Source organism: Siniperca chuatsi, linkage group LG15 (genome assembly GCF_020085105.1).
Source record: "Siniperca chuatsi isolate FFG_IHB_CAS linkage group LG15, ASM2008510v1, whole genome shotgun sequence".
Classification (NCBI taxonomy): Eukaryota; Metazoa; Chordata; class Actinopteri; order Centrarchiformes; family Sinipercidae; genus Siniperca; species Siniperca chuatsi.
The window spans coordinates 9,673,243-9,688,523 of NC_058056.1; the positions used below are offsets into that span (position 1 = coordinate 9,673,243).

Here is a 15,281-nt window from a genome sequence, read left to right on the forward strand (position 1 = left end):
CTGCAGCAGGTTAGCTAACCCTGTAAACCACAACTTGTCTTTTTTTTTCTTCAGTTTTTGTACGAATTAAACCAACCAGATATAATGTGGTTGTTAGTGAGCTTTAGAGGGGCTGGTATGTGGATTTTGTTACCTTCGGCCAGAGCCACGCTAGCTGTTAACCCTTGTTTACAGTCTTTGTGCTAAGCTATGCTACCCGGCTGCAAGCTTCATATTTAGCGTACAGACGTGAGAGTGGAATTGCTCATCTCTTCTAACTCTCAGCAAGAAAGCCAATAAGTGTATGTCCCAAATTGTTGCACAATTTATTTAATTTGTAGGAGAAAAGTTAGCAAAGTAAGCTAACATGAAAATGACTGATATTGTGGTAAAAGGCCACCAGTCCTCTTAGTAATGGTTCTATTTTTTTATGTTATGTGAATTCATGTTTATTAATATTAAAATGAATGTGGTTGGTTTATGTTCAAAGGCACTTTTACAATATAATAAATGTTTTTAATGCACCTTTGCTCTGAGAGTAGTCTAAGTGAATTAGTTTGGTTTTCCTGAGGTGACACTTAAATAAAAAAACATGTCACCCACTTTCTACAAACATCAGTTCAAGACAGATGAGAGAGACAGAAGCAGGTAGACTGAAAGGGGCCAGGAGAGACAGAAAACAAGTTGATGAGAGCAACAGCAGCCGGTTGGTTACCATAGCAACAGGTTCAGGTGCAGCATCACTCCAGACTCCAGACACATGGGCAAGTCAGAGCTTATTAAACGCAACGCTGAATGCCACACATCAATAGATACGGTGTGGTATGAGAAAAAAACATCATTAGACATGCAGAAAGGATTTGTAAAACCAAAATGAACCCTGCTGATGACGACAATCTGAGGGAGTTTTTGACATTCGATAGCCAGCTGTATGGTCTTCCACCTCGCATACGACCTTCCAACACCTTCATGGCGGTGCTGTCATCATCAGGCGTGGCCACAGGGGAGACTTCTTGTCTTAGCTATCAGAACGTAATGCTTTCCTGTTGTTCTCCTCTTCGGTAGTAGATCAACCTCGTGACATCAAAGTGATCAAATGAGCTTAACATCTTTGTCCTCAACCGCTGCTAACTACTTAATGTAACCCTTTCAATCTGAAAAAACAAAAACTAAACCACAATAATTTAATAGAACATTTTCACTTCATAGACCTCTACAAAAGTTCAGGAGCTATCAACCTTCAGTTCCAGAGATCGACTGTCATCTCCTGCAGGGAGTTCAGGAAATGAATTTGACATTTTACACTGGCAAAATAATTTGTTGCAATCAGGCACACACAGAGGATGAGTGGGTCAGTGACTGATCACAAGCTGTTACGCGTTAAAAAAACCAAAATGCTCCATAATACTAAAATGTCACTTTGAGGGAAATTCCTACTCTATTTAAGTAGGGGCACATTTAACAAATCATTTTTATAGCTTAATAAATTAGGCATCCTCCATAATTTAGGGAGGGAGCTGCACTCATGCTATTCAAACGCTACTAAAGGCTATGAGGCAGTAACCATTCTGTGCAATGGCAGTAAACGGCCTTTATTGTTGAGAGTGACTCATTGCAAATACTTATTCAAGGTAGATTATGTCTTTGCAAATGACTGAAAAATAAAATAAAATTGTCACATCAGGTGTGGTCATGTGCACGTCATGTGGTCAGTAAGGACAATACAGATCAGAACAGAGGCAAATATAGCGTGTGGTGCATTATGGGATGAAATGGCAAATACTGTTTCTTGTTTCTCAGTGTTGCAGAGAAGGTTTGTATTCAGTGTAAGATGCAGGCCGCACCCAGGATTTTATGTATGACCGCTGCACACTATCAAACACTGCAGACAAACCTTTTCCCACAAAGTTTGTGATCGAAAAAGAAAACTTGTGCACCGCTCTGTACTCTCTCCAACATCCACAGGATGATGGTGAGGGCCCACTTCCACTTATACTCAATTTATCACTCTGTGTAGTACTCCTCATGATGAGTTAACTAAAGTATCATGGGTGGACTGATATAGTTTGACCCCCTAACTATTAATAATTTATAGAAATTAAGTGTTAAAATAAAAATAATAATATGCATATATACAGTACTAGATCCGCAACATTAGCATTATGTCTGAGACAGTCACTGAGGGGTCATATAAGCAAGAAGAAGTGAGAAGTGATAAAATAGATAATATAAGAGGGGGGAAAGGTACAACAGATTTTTTAGTGCGATTAGAAAGACTATATTGTTCACTCCTCAAATTGCTGCTGAGCTCATTTACAATGATGAATTAAGCTTTCAACATGGAAATCACTATATGTAAAGTCCATTTTGCTCAATTAAACCAAATGACTGCCTCTGTACTGATTCAAGATAATGAGCTCATTTGGCAAGAAAGTGTACTTAGATGACATCTTATTTTCCAATCAATGATGATGATGCTTTCTGTTATTTATAATGCCAATATAATGCCTGTAGCAATTAACTGGACTCTGGTCTGTTACTATGTCTTTATTATGTTTTTGGAAAGACTGGGTGAAGTAAATGAGACATAACAGGATGATGTCCAGTGCGTGTTATAGTGTGAGCTCATCCACTCAAAACACACACACACATGCACACATAATGCTTAATTAGATTCATCTAACTTCTCCACTATGAAAACAATGAGCTGTCAAATCTTCTTTAACAATAATACTGTTTAACAGCCAGACTAACTCTTTCACACCTAAAGAACTCGAAAAGAATGCTACACAACCTGCTGTGCTGTTATTTCCAACTTCCTGTTTGACTTTTTTAGCATACAGAGATGTGTTTTCTGCAAAAAACAAAAAAAAAGAAGTAATTATTGGTTTTCTGTTAAATGTGCCTGGGCTGTAATGAGCCTGGATTATCGTTGGTAGCCCACAATGTTTGGTCACATGGTGAGGTGGGAGCAGCAGGCGTTCTCCCATGGGAATGCCTGTCTGCTCACACTGTACCAGCTTCTCACTGTTGACTGAATTATTCACAGCACAGATGGAGCGGGATCCTGCTCTGTATAATTCCCCAACTGGCTCAAACAGGGAAAATATTATTCAATCACAGAAATCCACAGACAGTTTCTCTCTTTACTTTTGACTTCCTGACTTCAGACTACAATATTTTTTACTCTAATAACAAACTCTGTATTCAGGTTTCATTCCTCACTCCCTTCACACAGTATAGGTGATGTCTTATTTCTCATTTTCCTGTTTGATTTTATGAAACAGAAGCTCACCGCTCTTTAATTTAAATGCAAAATAAGTCTGTAGCATTTAGATTCTCACCTTACATACCAGGGATCAAGTTGCTTCTTATTTAGTATTCAAACCTGCAGCCATTAACTGGAACTAACTGGAAATGATCCTGATGATAAGTAAAAATTCATATGATTAAAAAGTGCTTGATTAAATAAATGAGTTAAAGTAAGATGTTTTGACTATAAATGAACAATAAGTAAGAGAAATTATAGAGCAATTTACAGTATATTTGTGAGTAAAGCACAACAGAAAAATGCAGCCAGACACACGCACACACATACAGAATATGTTCAGTTTTAGCTAATATGACTTATTGAACCAAATCTGCTGTATTCCATTAACATACTGAGAACAGCCCTTAGATAATGTGTGGGGGACTGAATGATGACTCACAGGAACATTAAACAATAACAGACTTTGTTACACAAGAAGCTCAGAGAACAATAATGTGGGAAAGCAACTATGTAATGGTTATAAAATGTACCACACACCTTTTCTTTAAAGTTAGTGTTTGGGGTGGATTTGGACATAAAATGAAAATCACACGTGAGAGAAATTGTATCAAACTCTATTTCCAAGACAACAACAGTCTCTTTGACTGAAAGCTCAGATAATAAATTAGGTATATGCAATGGAGATAAATGTGGACACTTTGATTCTTTTCATGAAGGAGAACTGTTAAAAGATTTTGGAGGAAAGAAAACCTGACAATATCAAAGATGCCTATACCAGTCTCCAAAAATAAAAGAGTTTAACACAGACTGTATTCAGATGGCAGTCAGTTGTAGTGCAGGCAGTTTAGGTTGATATTCATCCGGTGTGTCAATTGATTTGCATGAGGCTCAGTTTGAAGGTAGAAACTAGATATTAGTGATCAACAGGTGACACATGAAACTACAGTGGCTACAAATACTGTAGCTTTAGTTAGAACCAATAAAGAATTTTAACATCATAATCCAGACAATCAAAGACACACCTACGCTTATCATTTAAACATAAAGTCCTCTGACAGCTTGATTGATGATTGGCAAAATATGATTTGTTTGAACAGTCTCAACAATGACAGTGAGAGTGACAGTGTCCTTCTCAGCTATCATCCTTCAACACGGGGATGTCCGACGGTGGTAAGACACGGGACACACTGGAAGGCATTGTGGAACTACATCCCCACAATACTTGGGAGCGCTTAGAGAGCCCCCAGGAGGAGCAAGAGGACGTTGCTGGGGAAAAGGACATCTGGGTTGCTCAGCGGACCCTGTTGCCATGGCGACCTGAATCAGGTAAGTGGCTAAAAAAAAAAATAGATGGGTGGATGGCTGATGATGTTGTACTTACGCTTGGTTCCTAAAATTGTCAATAATGTTTAGGTTTTGGTGTTTGGAGCAGAGTTAAGAAAGGTATTTGATAGTATTTGCACATGATCAAACAGTATACAATGAGGAAAAGCAGTTGCACATATGTTGAAAACTAATGTAAATGTGCTTTAGTTTAAGTTCTGCAAGTTGGAGTGCTTTATTGTCACTGTTGACAAATATCCTTAATATTGGCTTTGCTGTGTTCTGTCCACACGGAAACAGCTGCCATGTTGAATGTCAAAAAGCACATAACCATCTCAAAACCACAAAGACACCCACACACTTCACAGCCAGTCCATGAGCACTCTCACCAGCACTCCCATACACACACCCACACAAGTTCAGACAATGCTCTGAAGCAAAACACCTAATGTGTAGCCACAAACCTGTCCACACATGCAAACACACACACATGCACACACACACCCCTCTGGAATCAATCACAAAACACAAATGGGATAACCCAAATTATGAAACACACAAACACACACTTACACAACCAGACCATTCAGCTGGTTCATACACTGTGATGAAGCACCCTCTAAATCTACTTGTGCATTTATTTGGTTTCAAAGAGAGTCATCTCCATCCAGAATATGAATACTGCCATGGCAAAGAGAGGCACTGAGTGCAACATGATGATTTTTCTAACCAGCCTGATTTGTTAAAAAACTTGTTATTACAGAACTTTACAGTTGCAGCACCATTGTGATCTTCAATACATGCAGTTACATCCAAAACAAATCATGTTTACTCACTTATATTACATATATATAATATAAATCCGGAAACAAAACGGTAACATTTCAGATTACAGCCTGCAAAGTACAGTGTAATTATTTAGTATAGGGTATCAATAAACACTTACTGGGCATAATAAATTATAGTGTCAGTACCTATTTAACAATTATGGGATGCAGTAATTGTTACTAGGTAACAAGACAGGAAAAATTGGTAAAACGAGTTAACAGTGCCGAAATTGCAATAAAATTAGTTAGGGTATAATTTAAAAAAAAATCATTACAAAAAAATACTTTGGGAAATTACATTGTAAAATTTCTTAATGCACAGAGTACTTACTTTATTATTAATAGTCTGTAAATCATTTTTGCTGGGGAACAAAACAAAACACATCTTACATTGGGCTCAAATGTAAGAGAACCAGCTTTTACCCCGTATGTAAATATTACTCTGTAATTGGCTGTAACCTTAAGCGTTACCATGCTTAAAAATCTATTAACACATATTTTGACGCCGAAATCTCCCTGACAACAGAATAGACAAACATATACGTGTATAAGGAAAAAAGCTATCTTTCATGCCTAAAAGTTTCTTTCCGACTTGAGAGAATATGACATTTGAAATGAAATTTAGGTGCTCGTGAAGTTAATTTAAACATTTTCAGTTGGCAGTTATAGAAAAACTATGAACACACGCAGTGAGCACATACAACAAAACAAGGCTAAAACAAACAGCAACAGTGAAGGCAGCACAACCTGAACACAGTGGAACTGGGGAACAAGGACAAGTGTTAACAATGACAGCTTCACAGTGATAAATACTGATGAGGAAGGTGGAGTGGGGGGGCAGTGTGGGGTCGAAGGTCAACCTCCCAGAGCTCTGATCTGCCCTACCTTTTCTGACGCAGATCAGCTCATGCACTCCACAGTTACGCTCACCACCTGGAAAGACAATGCAGTTTCAATGAGCCACACTGTGATGGAGCGAACGAAAGACAAAACAAACGTCACGGACACACATTGAAATATGTTGGAACATTTAGACAAACTCCCAGAAAAGGACGAGAACACAGATATAAGAGACTGACAGAGACTGGATGGTAACAGTCTGACATGGGTGTTCAGTGTACAGTCTGCTCGATTTTAAAATACACTGGTTAAACTAAGAAACACTTGTGTGTTTCTTGCTCTACAAACATTTAAGACTTATTCACTGACTAAAGTATACCTTTATATGGCACTGACATGGTCGTTTATTGGTATTTTCTTTTCTTAAGCCCCAGCAAGACACTAATGGACAATAACTAGAAAGCTATAGGTTTATCTGCTTTAAATGCCCACATAAGGTCCCCAGATGTTTTAACAGCAGCTGATGACAGATGTGTGTAATCTCCAGCTTGATTTGTGTTCTTCTGTGGGCAGAGGAGCTTTACATGATGGAAGGCTAGTTTGGTTTTTATCCACAAATACTGTAATAAGCCTATTAAGAGGCTGAGTATGTGCTGTGTGTTCTTACATCTCTCCTGCCCCAAACCTTTCTCTTCCACTCACCTTTAGTTAACTTTATTTATACAGCACTTTAAACACAACACAGTTGTTTTAAACCCTCTTCTCCCTCAGAAAAAGTAACTAAGGTGGGGAAAGACGAGCCATTAAAGAAATAGTTCGACATCTGGGGAAATACGTTTATACGCTTTCTTGCTGAGAATTAGATGAGAAAAGTGATACCACTCTCCTATCCGTCCATTAAATATGAAGCTGAAGCTAGCAGTCGGTTAGCTTAGCTTAGCACAAAGACTGGAATCAGAGGGAAGCAGCTTCTGCATCAGGTAACAAAAGCCGCCTACCAGCACCTCTACATTTTTAACAAAATTTTTAAACAAAAAACGTAAAAACAGCAAGTTATGGTCTGCTGTTTCCCTCTGCTTTCAGTCTCTGTGCTAAGCTAAACTTACCATTTCCTGGTTTTAGCTTCTTATTTGACAAACAGATACTGTAAGAGATTGATATCAATCTTCTCATCTAACTTTCTACAAAAAAGCAAATAAGCCTCTTTCCTAAAATGTTAAAACTATTGCTTTTAACAAACTACTGAAAGACTTCTCTTTTATGAAACGACAACCTATTTGTTTTGACGAGAGCACCCTGGTAAACCAGAGCATTTATTAAAAGCTGCGTGTCATTCTACAGCATCTCTGACATTTAGAAAACCCACAGCATGATAAAATCTTGCATCCTTGATTATGCATCTTTGTGTTCGCATATTGTCATTAGGAGCTCCACCAGACAGTAGAGATAAAGGCCTGAGGTATTTTACAACATCCTCAGATGCCATTTGAATGCAACCCGCCGGTTTGATGGTGAAGCTGCTTGAGTAAAATGTTGTGTGATCTGACTCCACAAAGCATTGTTCTAAAGCTGGCATGGCTCAGTGATCCTTAACCATTGGCAAATTCTGGATGCAGAGTGTCTTCTAATCTCAGCACAATTCTTGGCATCATCCACGCACTCTTGTATCACTGTTTGATATGATGATTACATAAACAACCAAACACAAGACTGGAATGATGACTGAATTTTGGAGCGATATTAAGGCGCTTTGAATACTGTCCAGAGATCCATTAACAGAACTGAACAGCCGAATTACCAAATTAACTTCAGATCTGGTTGACTGAGAGGAAAATATTGTATTTGATGTATATTTCATGTTTGTACTGTATGCTGACATTTTATTTACATTAAGATAGACATATTGTAGATGCGGTTTTAATGAGATTTAACTTTGCGTTAGATTAATATAAACATTTTGCACAACATAATATGGATGAGGGCTTCATTGCTTCCCCACCTAAAATGTGCAAGAAACCATTCCTCCCAGTTTTCATATTCAAACCTATACAGTGGGATGCACATGTGCAAACCACTTAAGGGAAAATGAAGGTCTGAATTGGGCCTTCTGTGAATTGCCACTCTACCTACAGAGCCTAAAGTGAGCTAACCTCACTGTAGTCTCATCTAAAGAGAATTTGGGATGCAAAGGCTTTAGCTGTGTATATTGCAACAGTCCATTTACTGTCAATACACTGTCCATTTAGGCTACTGGTCATAGCTTCTGGTAATTTCCAACCTTAACAACATGGATTATGGGACCTGCCAGGACTGTGAACTGCCCATATTGAACACTTACTGACTGTGTTGCCTTTCAATGCAAACAGGCAGCATGTGTCATCTTACTGGCAAAACACTCAGCTGTTATTCAACCCACTAAGTTTTCATACTTAAGCATACTAACATGTTCACAATGTCAATGCTAACATGCTGATGTTCAGCAGCTTTAATGTTTATCATGTTCACCATCTTAGTATAGCTTCTTAGTTGGTGTTGCTAATATTTGCTATTTAGCACAACACAAAAAGTACAACTGTGGCTGATGCTGCAGGTATCTGGTCATAAAGGACAAATTAAAACTCTGACCTGATGATGACACTGGATGAAAAGGTAAGGGATCACCAAAGTGATTACAATTCATCATGAGGGGGTGGTAAATGTCCATACCAAATTTTATGACAATCCATCCCATGGTTGTTGAGATATTTCACTCAAAACCACAAGTGTCTACCTCGTGGTGGTGCTAGAGAAAAATCCAGGGATCCCAAACGTTATTAGGATTCATCCTGCGGGGAACATGGTTGTCTGTACAAAAGTTCAGGGCAATCCCTCCAATAGTTGTTGAGATATTTCCATCTGAGCCAAAGTGGTGGACCGACCGACAAACCGATAGCCAGACTGACATTGCCATTCACAGAGCCACTAAATTCACATAAATAACAAAGGAAATTATCAATACACACCGAACCAGCTTCACAACCTAGACTGGAGCAAGATGTTTAAGAGTGGTCATTTATTAATGTGTAACTAATTTATCTTTCATAGGTAACATTTTAACTGTGCACTGTCTCTACATTATAAACGTATTATAATCTTACATTATAAACTGCTCAATTATGACGCGTGTTACATAGTGACGTAGATACGTTATGGAAGTAAAGGCTGGACCACAATCGAGCTGTTTTCTGGCAGTTCAGGAGCAGTGTTTTCTGTGGGAGAGGGTAACTGCCTTTGGGGTGGACTTCAGGCTTTTTCACTGTGAAAACCTATTATATGCACAAAAAAAGATATATAACACAATAAAGGAAAGGAAAAAAGCCAAAAAGCATAATATGACCTCTTTAAGAATCCCTTTTCTTGTGCATTACTCTGAGATAAGGGAGTTTTATTTCAGAGCCCAGCATCAAGAACAATGTCTCCTCACTGAGGTCGTCTGTCATTCTGAATTCTCATCAGGCATTGTGTCAGCTCAGTGGCCTGGACCCGACGGGTGGCAGCTGCAGGGGCGTGAGTATCCATCAGAGCATCAGTATATCATGGGGGTAGGTACCTAGAGGCTTTTATTCAGAGGACCTCTACAAAGAGCTCACCATGGTTTTCTTCACCAGACAGGCTTCCAGACAGTGACTGTAATTCAGAACTATTACTCACACTTGTGATGGCCTCCCAGTCTCTGAGCTCTGCGGCTGCCTCTGGGATCTGCCTACAGGTTGAGGTCTCAAATAGCGCTGGCTGCCGTCAACTGTGACACTTGTAAGATTTGTACAGCTCTACTACAAAAGGCTGAACGCACTGAAACTAATGGTGTCACAGTGGTGTAATGGTCGTGGTGACACATGACCCTCATGTCATTTTTCATACCGAGCTAACATTTGAACTACATGATGACATATCTATAAAGGAATCAGAAATGTAGGGCTTAAGAAAATGCAGGTTTTTTCTGTACTGGGCTGTGTGCAGAAACACATGTGGAGTCAGTCGTGGTTGATTGGTTTAGGTCAGTCCGAATGTTTCACAAAAGGCAGAAACGAGAACTACTGCAATCCGAAGAAAAATTAATCTGCAAGAATTTTAATAATTCGTTGTGAAAATCGTATTTTAGGCAAAAATGCCTCAAATTCATTGGTTCTAGCTTCTCAAGTGTAAATATTTGCCAGTTTTCTCTGTTTCCAGAATATCTTTGGGCTGTGGACAGAAGGTTGGGGAAAAAAACAAGCAATTTTAATAATGTAAACTTGAGCAATTGTGAAAATGTTTCAAACATTTTGCAGACTGAAAAATATATTGATTATTGATAACACAATCTGCAGATTAATTGATAATGAAAATAATCACTAGTTGCAACCCTAAAGAGAACAACTAAAAGTCTTGATGCTGTTGGGTGGATCTACAACCAGTGACTAAGTTTTCACCATATGCATTGTTTTTATTACCCTATGAGTTTAACTGTACAGTAATGCTTCCAGCTCTGAATAAAAAGACAGTTCCTTTACCTTGACAAAATTCATGTGTTCTTTTACTTTTACTGTCTTTGGATTGCTTTTTAAAAGTCACATCAATATCTGTTTGAAGTGTAAAAAGTAGTGAAAAAACAGCGACCAGGCTGCAGATATATTGACACAAACCATTGTCTGCCTGTGTTTACACTGTAAGCGTCTAAATCCTGTAACTCAAGTAACGCTGGCTGTAAAAACATGACTTTAAACTGCCTTGTTCTTAGTCACATATTGAGCAGGTTCTGTGGCATGTTAAAAACTTCTCTCTTTACTTACAGTAATTGCCATCTGCACTACTACTGTTACAGTAACATAAAACTGAGCAGTGTTTACAGTAAGCATACAGCATCATTTGTTTCCCATGTATAAGGTAGTAACTTACTGCCGCTCAAAAGCCTCAGTAAATATTCTCAATTGGTTTATTCATGGCCGCAGGAAAACTCTCATAAGATATCAAAGGTTCACGTAAACACAAACCTCAGTAAGCCATAAAACAGTGTATGGCTGATAGCCATGTCACCACATGTAAACACAGCCATTGAGAGAAGTTGAGCTGCTACATGACAAGACTGAAAATCTTTCCTGCCAAACTAGGAGCTGAAAGCCGAGTTGTTGTCCAGCAGATCGATACAGCAGCTGTGTGTGGGAGGAAGCTCCCTGTGCTCTTTCACTCCTCTTTCACTCACCACACACCATACTTACAAAAATAACATTTTCTTGCATGTGCTCTTGAATACGGTACACAGTGCTGGTTGCTCATATCACACCACAAGCAATTTCTCTGCCATCAGTGTTTTGGAGATGGAAGTTCCTTTAGCCAGCACCCAAATATTTTATGTAGCCTCATCTCTGCTTGAGGCTAGCGAGTCGAGCTACATTAGCCGCTGCTAGCATGACACACCCAAATCTCTGACAAGTGAGTCAAAAAATGAATAACTTAAATATGCACAAGAAATAGTTAATGGCTTGACATTTTTCATAGAGCTGCAATGATTAGTAAATTATTTGATTAGTCGATTGAAAGAATATTAATCAGCAACTATTTCGAGCACAAATGCCAAACATTCACTGATTTCAGCTTTGCAAATGTAAGGGTTTGCTGCTTTTCTTTGTCATGTATGATCATTAATTAAATATCTTTGGGTTTTGAACTGTCGGTTGGATAAAACAAGCAGTTTGAAGACGTCACTTTGGGTTTCAGAAACTGTGATGTACATTTTTCGCTTTTTTGACAGTTTATAGGCCAAATGATTAATTGATTAATCGAGAAAATATCTGGCAGATTATTTGATAATTAAAATAATTGGTTGGCCTAATTGTTCATGACTTGTGTGTGTAATTAGAGGGCCTGATCAGTCAACATCAAAGAGTAACAGCAGTAATTATAGCGAACTCTTCAACATCTTGATGTCAAACAAACAGCCTCACTGACAAATGACTTGTCACATGTGCTGCTTGAGGCCTCTGGGGGGAGATGGACGAGATCAGCCTCAAAACCATCTGTCTTATATTAAGGCCAAACAAGACCACAAATAAACCCCTCTACAGAAATAATATGGTTGTTATGCAGACTTTTTGGCCAAGCTAAAATTCCATGTTTCAGGATGCTGGAGACAAAACTGAGAAAATTTAATAATTTCTGAGGCAAATTTCAACACCTGCCCAAGAGTGCTGATGATACCTGTGGTGAACGTATCAGGGGTCGTAACTTAGGGCTGTCACGATTATGAAATTTTAGTTGACGATTAATTGTCATACAAATAATTGCGATAAACGATTTGTCTTTTTCTGTTCATTTTATGCCACTATTATTATTAAGCCTAATAATAATGTAATAATACACATACACCTTATGAAGAAGAAAAGCCATTTATTGGCATAGAACACACACACACACACACACAAACACACACCTCTGGTCTCCTGCACACAGACTGTTTCTCTCTCCTTGTATGTGTCTGCTCTGCTGACTTTCTTCGTCAGCAGTATGTTTTATAAAGTCAGCCAAAAAAAACAACTTGCGTTTTGGATTTTTTCACCTGCGAATCTGTTTTCACAAGAGCCGGTGAGCCGCGTGCGGAGGAGGCTTGTTGTTAATGACGTAGCCTATCGAAACGATCAAAACCAACGTGGTACCGAATGACATCTGCACCAACAGGTGCACTTACAAGCTTTTACAAAAGAATGCATAATTAGACCTACATTAAACAGGAGACTCTCTCTCTGTTTCTCTGCAGGGCATGTCCTATTGTCAGTAGACCTCACAGGAGGGGTAGAGCGAGGGGAGAGTGTTCACTAGTTAATCGGTCGCGGATGGTGTCGTTCTCTCGGAAGGATAAAAAAATGCTAAAATGGGTTGCCAAATAGACAAGTCTATGTGTGGGAAACACTGAACAATGTAGAAATAGTGATGGAAATATGACATATCTGTTAGTTTCATCCAGCTTTTCTTAGACAGGTGAAGGGAAACGATTCTAACGATTATGCAAAATGGTCGCGGTTAGCTCAAATACATGCGATCAGGCAATTATGTAATAATTGTGACAGCCCTACCGTAACTGTGATGAAATAATCCTGCACACTGTGTATAATACAGGATTTGTACTTCGTGTCTACCTGTGATGCTTTTGAGAGTACACTGAAAAGAGAGAGGCTCTTAAAACCTTGTCGGTAGGCTACATGGAGGTTCACACGATCTCTTCTTGAGTCTGACAGAAATCACTTTGAAGCACCAGTTGTGATCAATGTGCAGTTTCTGAGTTCTTGTTTCTCAACCCCAGCTTCACCAGGGAGCAAGTCTCACTTCTGCAAGCTAAATCAAGGTGAAGTCTGCGGCCTCACAGTCTTCCCTCATGCAGACGTCTGGGGCCAGGCTGGCAGCATTTTTAGGATTTGTCCCAGTTTATTTAAGGAATCTCCTCTATCTGCCCCCTCTAATCAGGCTGCCGAAGCTAAGACATCTGGGTTCAGGAGAGAAGGATGGACTAAGACTGTGACACAGACAGAAAGTTGGGCTGAAGAAAATGACCTCACAGAGCTATTTGATTGTTTGAGGTCAGTGGAGAGAACATGCTATGTGAGAAAGGAACTCAGGGAAACAAACTTGCCCCCATTAAATTGCAAACTCAAGTTGAATACAGACGACTTTTAAAATTAACTTTAAAGCAGCATTCATTGATTTTTTTTCAAGGGCAGCGGAACAAGCTGTAAACACAAAACTGTCATATCCTTATAAAGATGTTAACAAACAGTTACAGTGTTAACAAACAGATGCCTATTTGTCCATCCAGCAGACATTAGCATTCATTTGAAGTTGTATTTCTAGCCAACTGACTGAGTAATATTCACTCTCTTTCCAACTTCTGAGGGATATACCTTGCTTTTTAAGTGCTAGCTGCTCCGATATGTTCACCAGCTAGCTGCTAACTTTGTCAGAGTGCAGTTTGATGCTGGGCAGGTAGCTTTTTTGCTAAAAACAGCTGCCTGCTGCATCTTGAAAAAGAATAGTGAGAGAGTGAATCAAAACAGTACAGTTGCGGGCTGTAAAACCAAAACAATGAGCTAAAAGATGCTAAAACGCTACGTAAAACTGAAGTGGACTGCAGAGTTGGGTAATAATTCTCTGCGGGTTCATCACAATGAGTGACCACACATTGTCATTTGATCCACTATATAATAAAATATAAAAATTAATAGAATAATATGAATTAGTGCAGCTTTAATATGAATAACTAAAAGTAGACATGCAGGAATTGTTTTATAATGGACTGGATTTCAGGAACTAAACTAGCTAAATGTGCAGTGACCTTCTTTCTCATCAATAAAACAGTGACAGAGAATCAGCTTGTGTTGTTTGGGTTACTTCATATCCTCTCAATAACAGCAATAATTGATTTATGAGACTAATTTCTTGTCAGCGGCCATTACATGAAAATCACTCAGTCTCTTTATTGAAACTGGCAGAGGCAGAGGTTTGCGTTACATCAGGTTGTTCATTAAACCTGTTTGTGTTGTTATAATGAAAGGCACGAGGGAGTGACTTCAGGGTAAACTCCTGCTAAGCCAATTAGCAAGTGGAGGATACAGTACGTCAAAGATTAGCCAGCTTACCCGAGTTCATAAAGCAGCAACAGTTTCCTCAGACTGCATCTGTATAACATTCACTGTTGCACAGGGTTTTCTTGTGAGGAAACTGAGAACTGTGTGAAGTCACAGCTAACTATTGCTCCATATTACCAGCACTATCAATAGCCCTGGGCAATGGAAACACACTTTCAAAGTAGTGCAGTTAATACCTTATTTTTAGAACTGACAAAGCCAAATATGCCCAGTTTAGAATCAGAATATTCATTTCACAAATACTGTGAAGTTGATAATAGCTTGAGCCTGTAAACAAGCTAGAAGACAATGATACTGGAGTAAAAAATCCATTTTCCATGTGAAATATGCATTTTAACTTTTTTCTCTGAGCTCAGAATGTCCCTTTGTTTCTTGCAATTCAACTCC

General features: G+C 38.8%; 1 protein-coding gene across 6 annotated transcripts in view; it reads right to left on the reverse strand.

Annotated features, from left to right (window-relative positions):
* The window catches only part of syt14a (synaptotagmin XIVa), a 47,337-nt gene that overhangs the window by 27,090 nt on the left and 4,966 nt on the right, over nt 1–15,281 (reverse strand). For 4 of the 6 annotated variants that reach the window (XM_044167049.1, XM_044167050.1, XM_044167048.1 and 1 more), the window contains one exon: nt 6,286–6,333. The exons of 1 other annotated variant lie outside the window; for it this stretch is intronic. In XM_044167049.1, the coding sequence (XP_044022984.1) occupies nt 6,286–6,333 (48 nt within the window). Of the gene's footprint in view, nt 1–694; nt 6,334–15,281 lie in introns of all 6 variants that reach the window. One more of the 6 variants, XM_044167052.1, reaches the window with a different exon arrangement.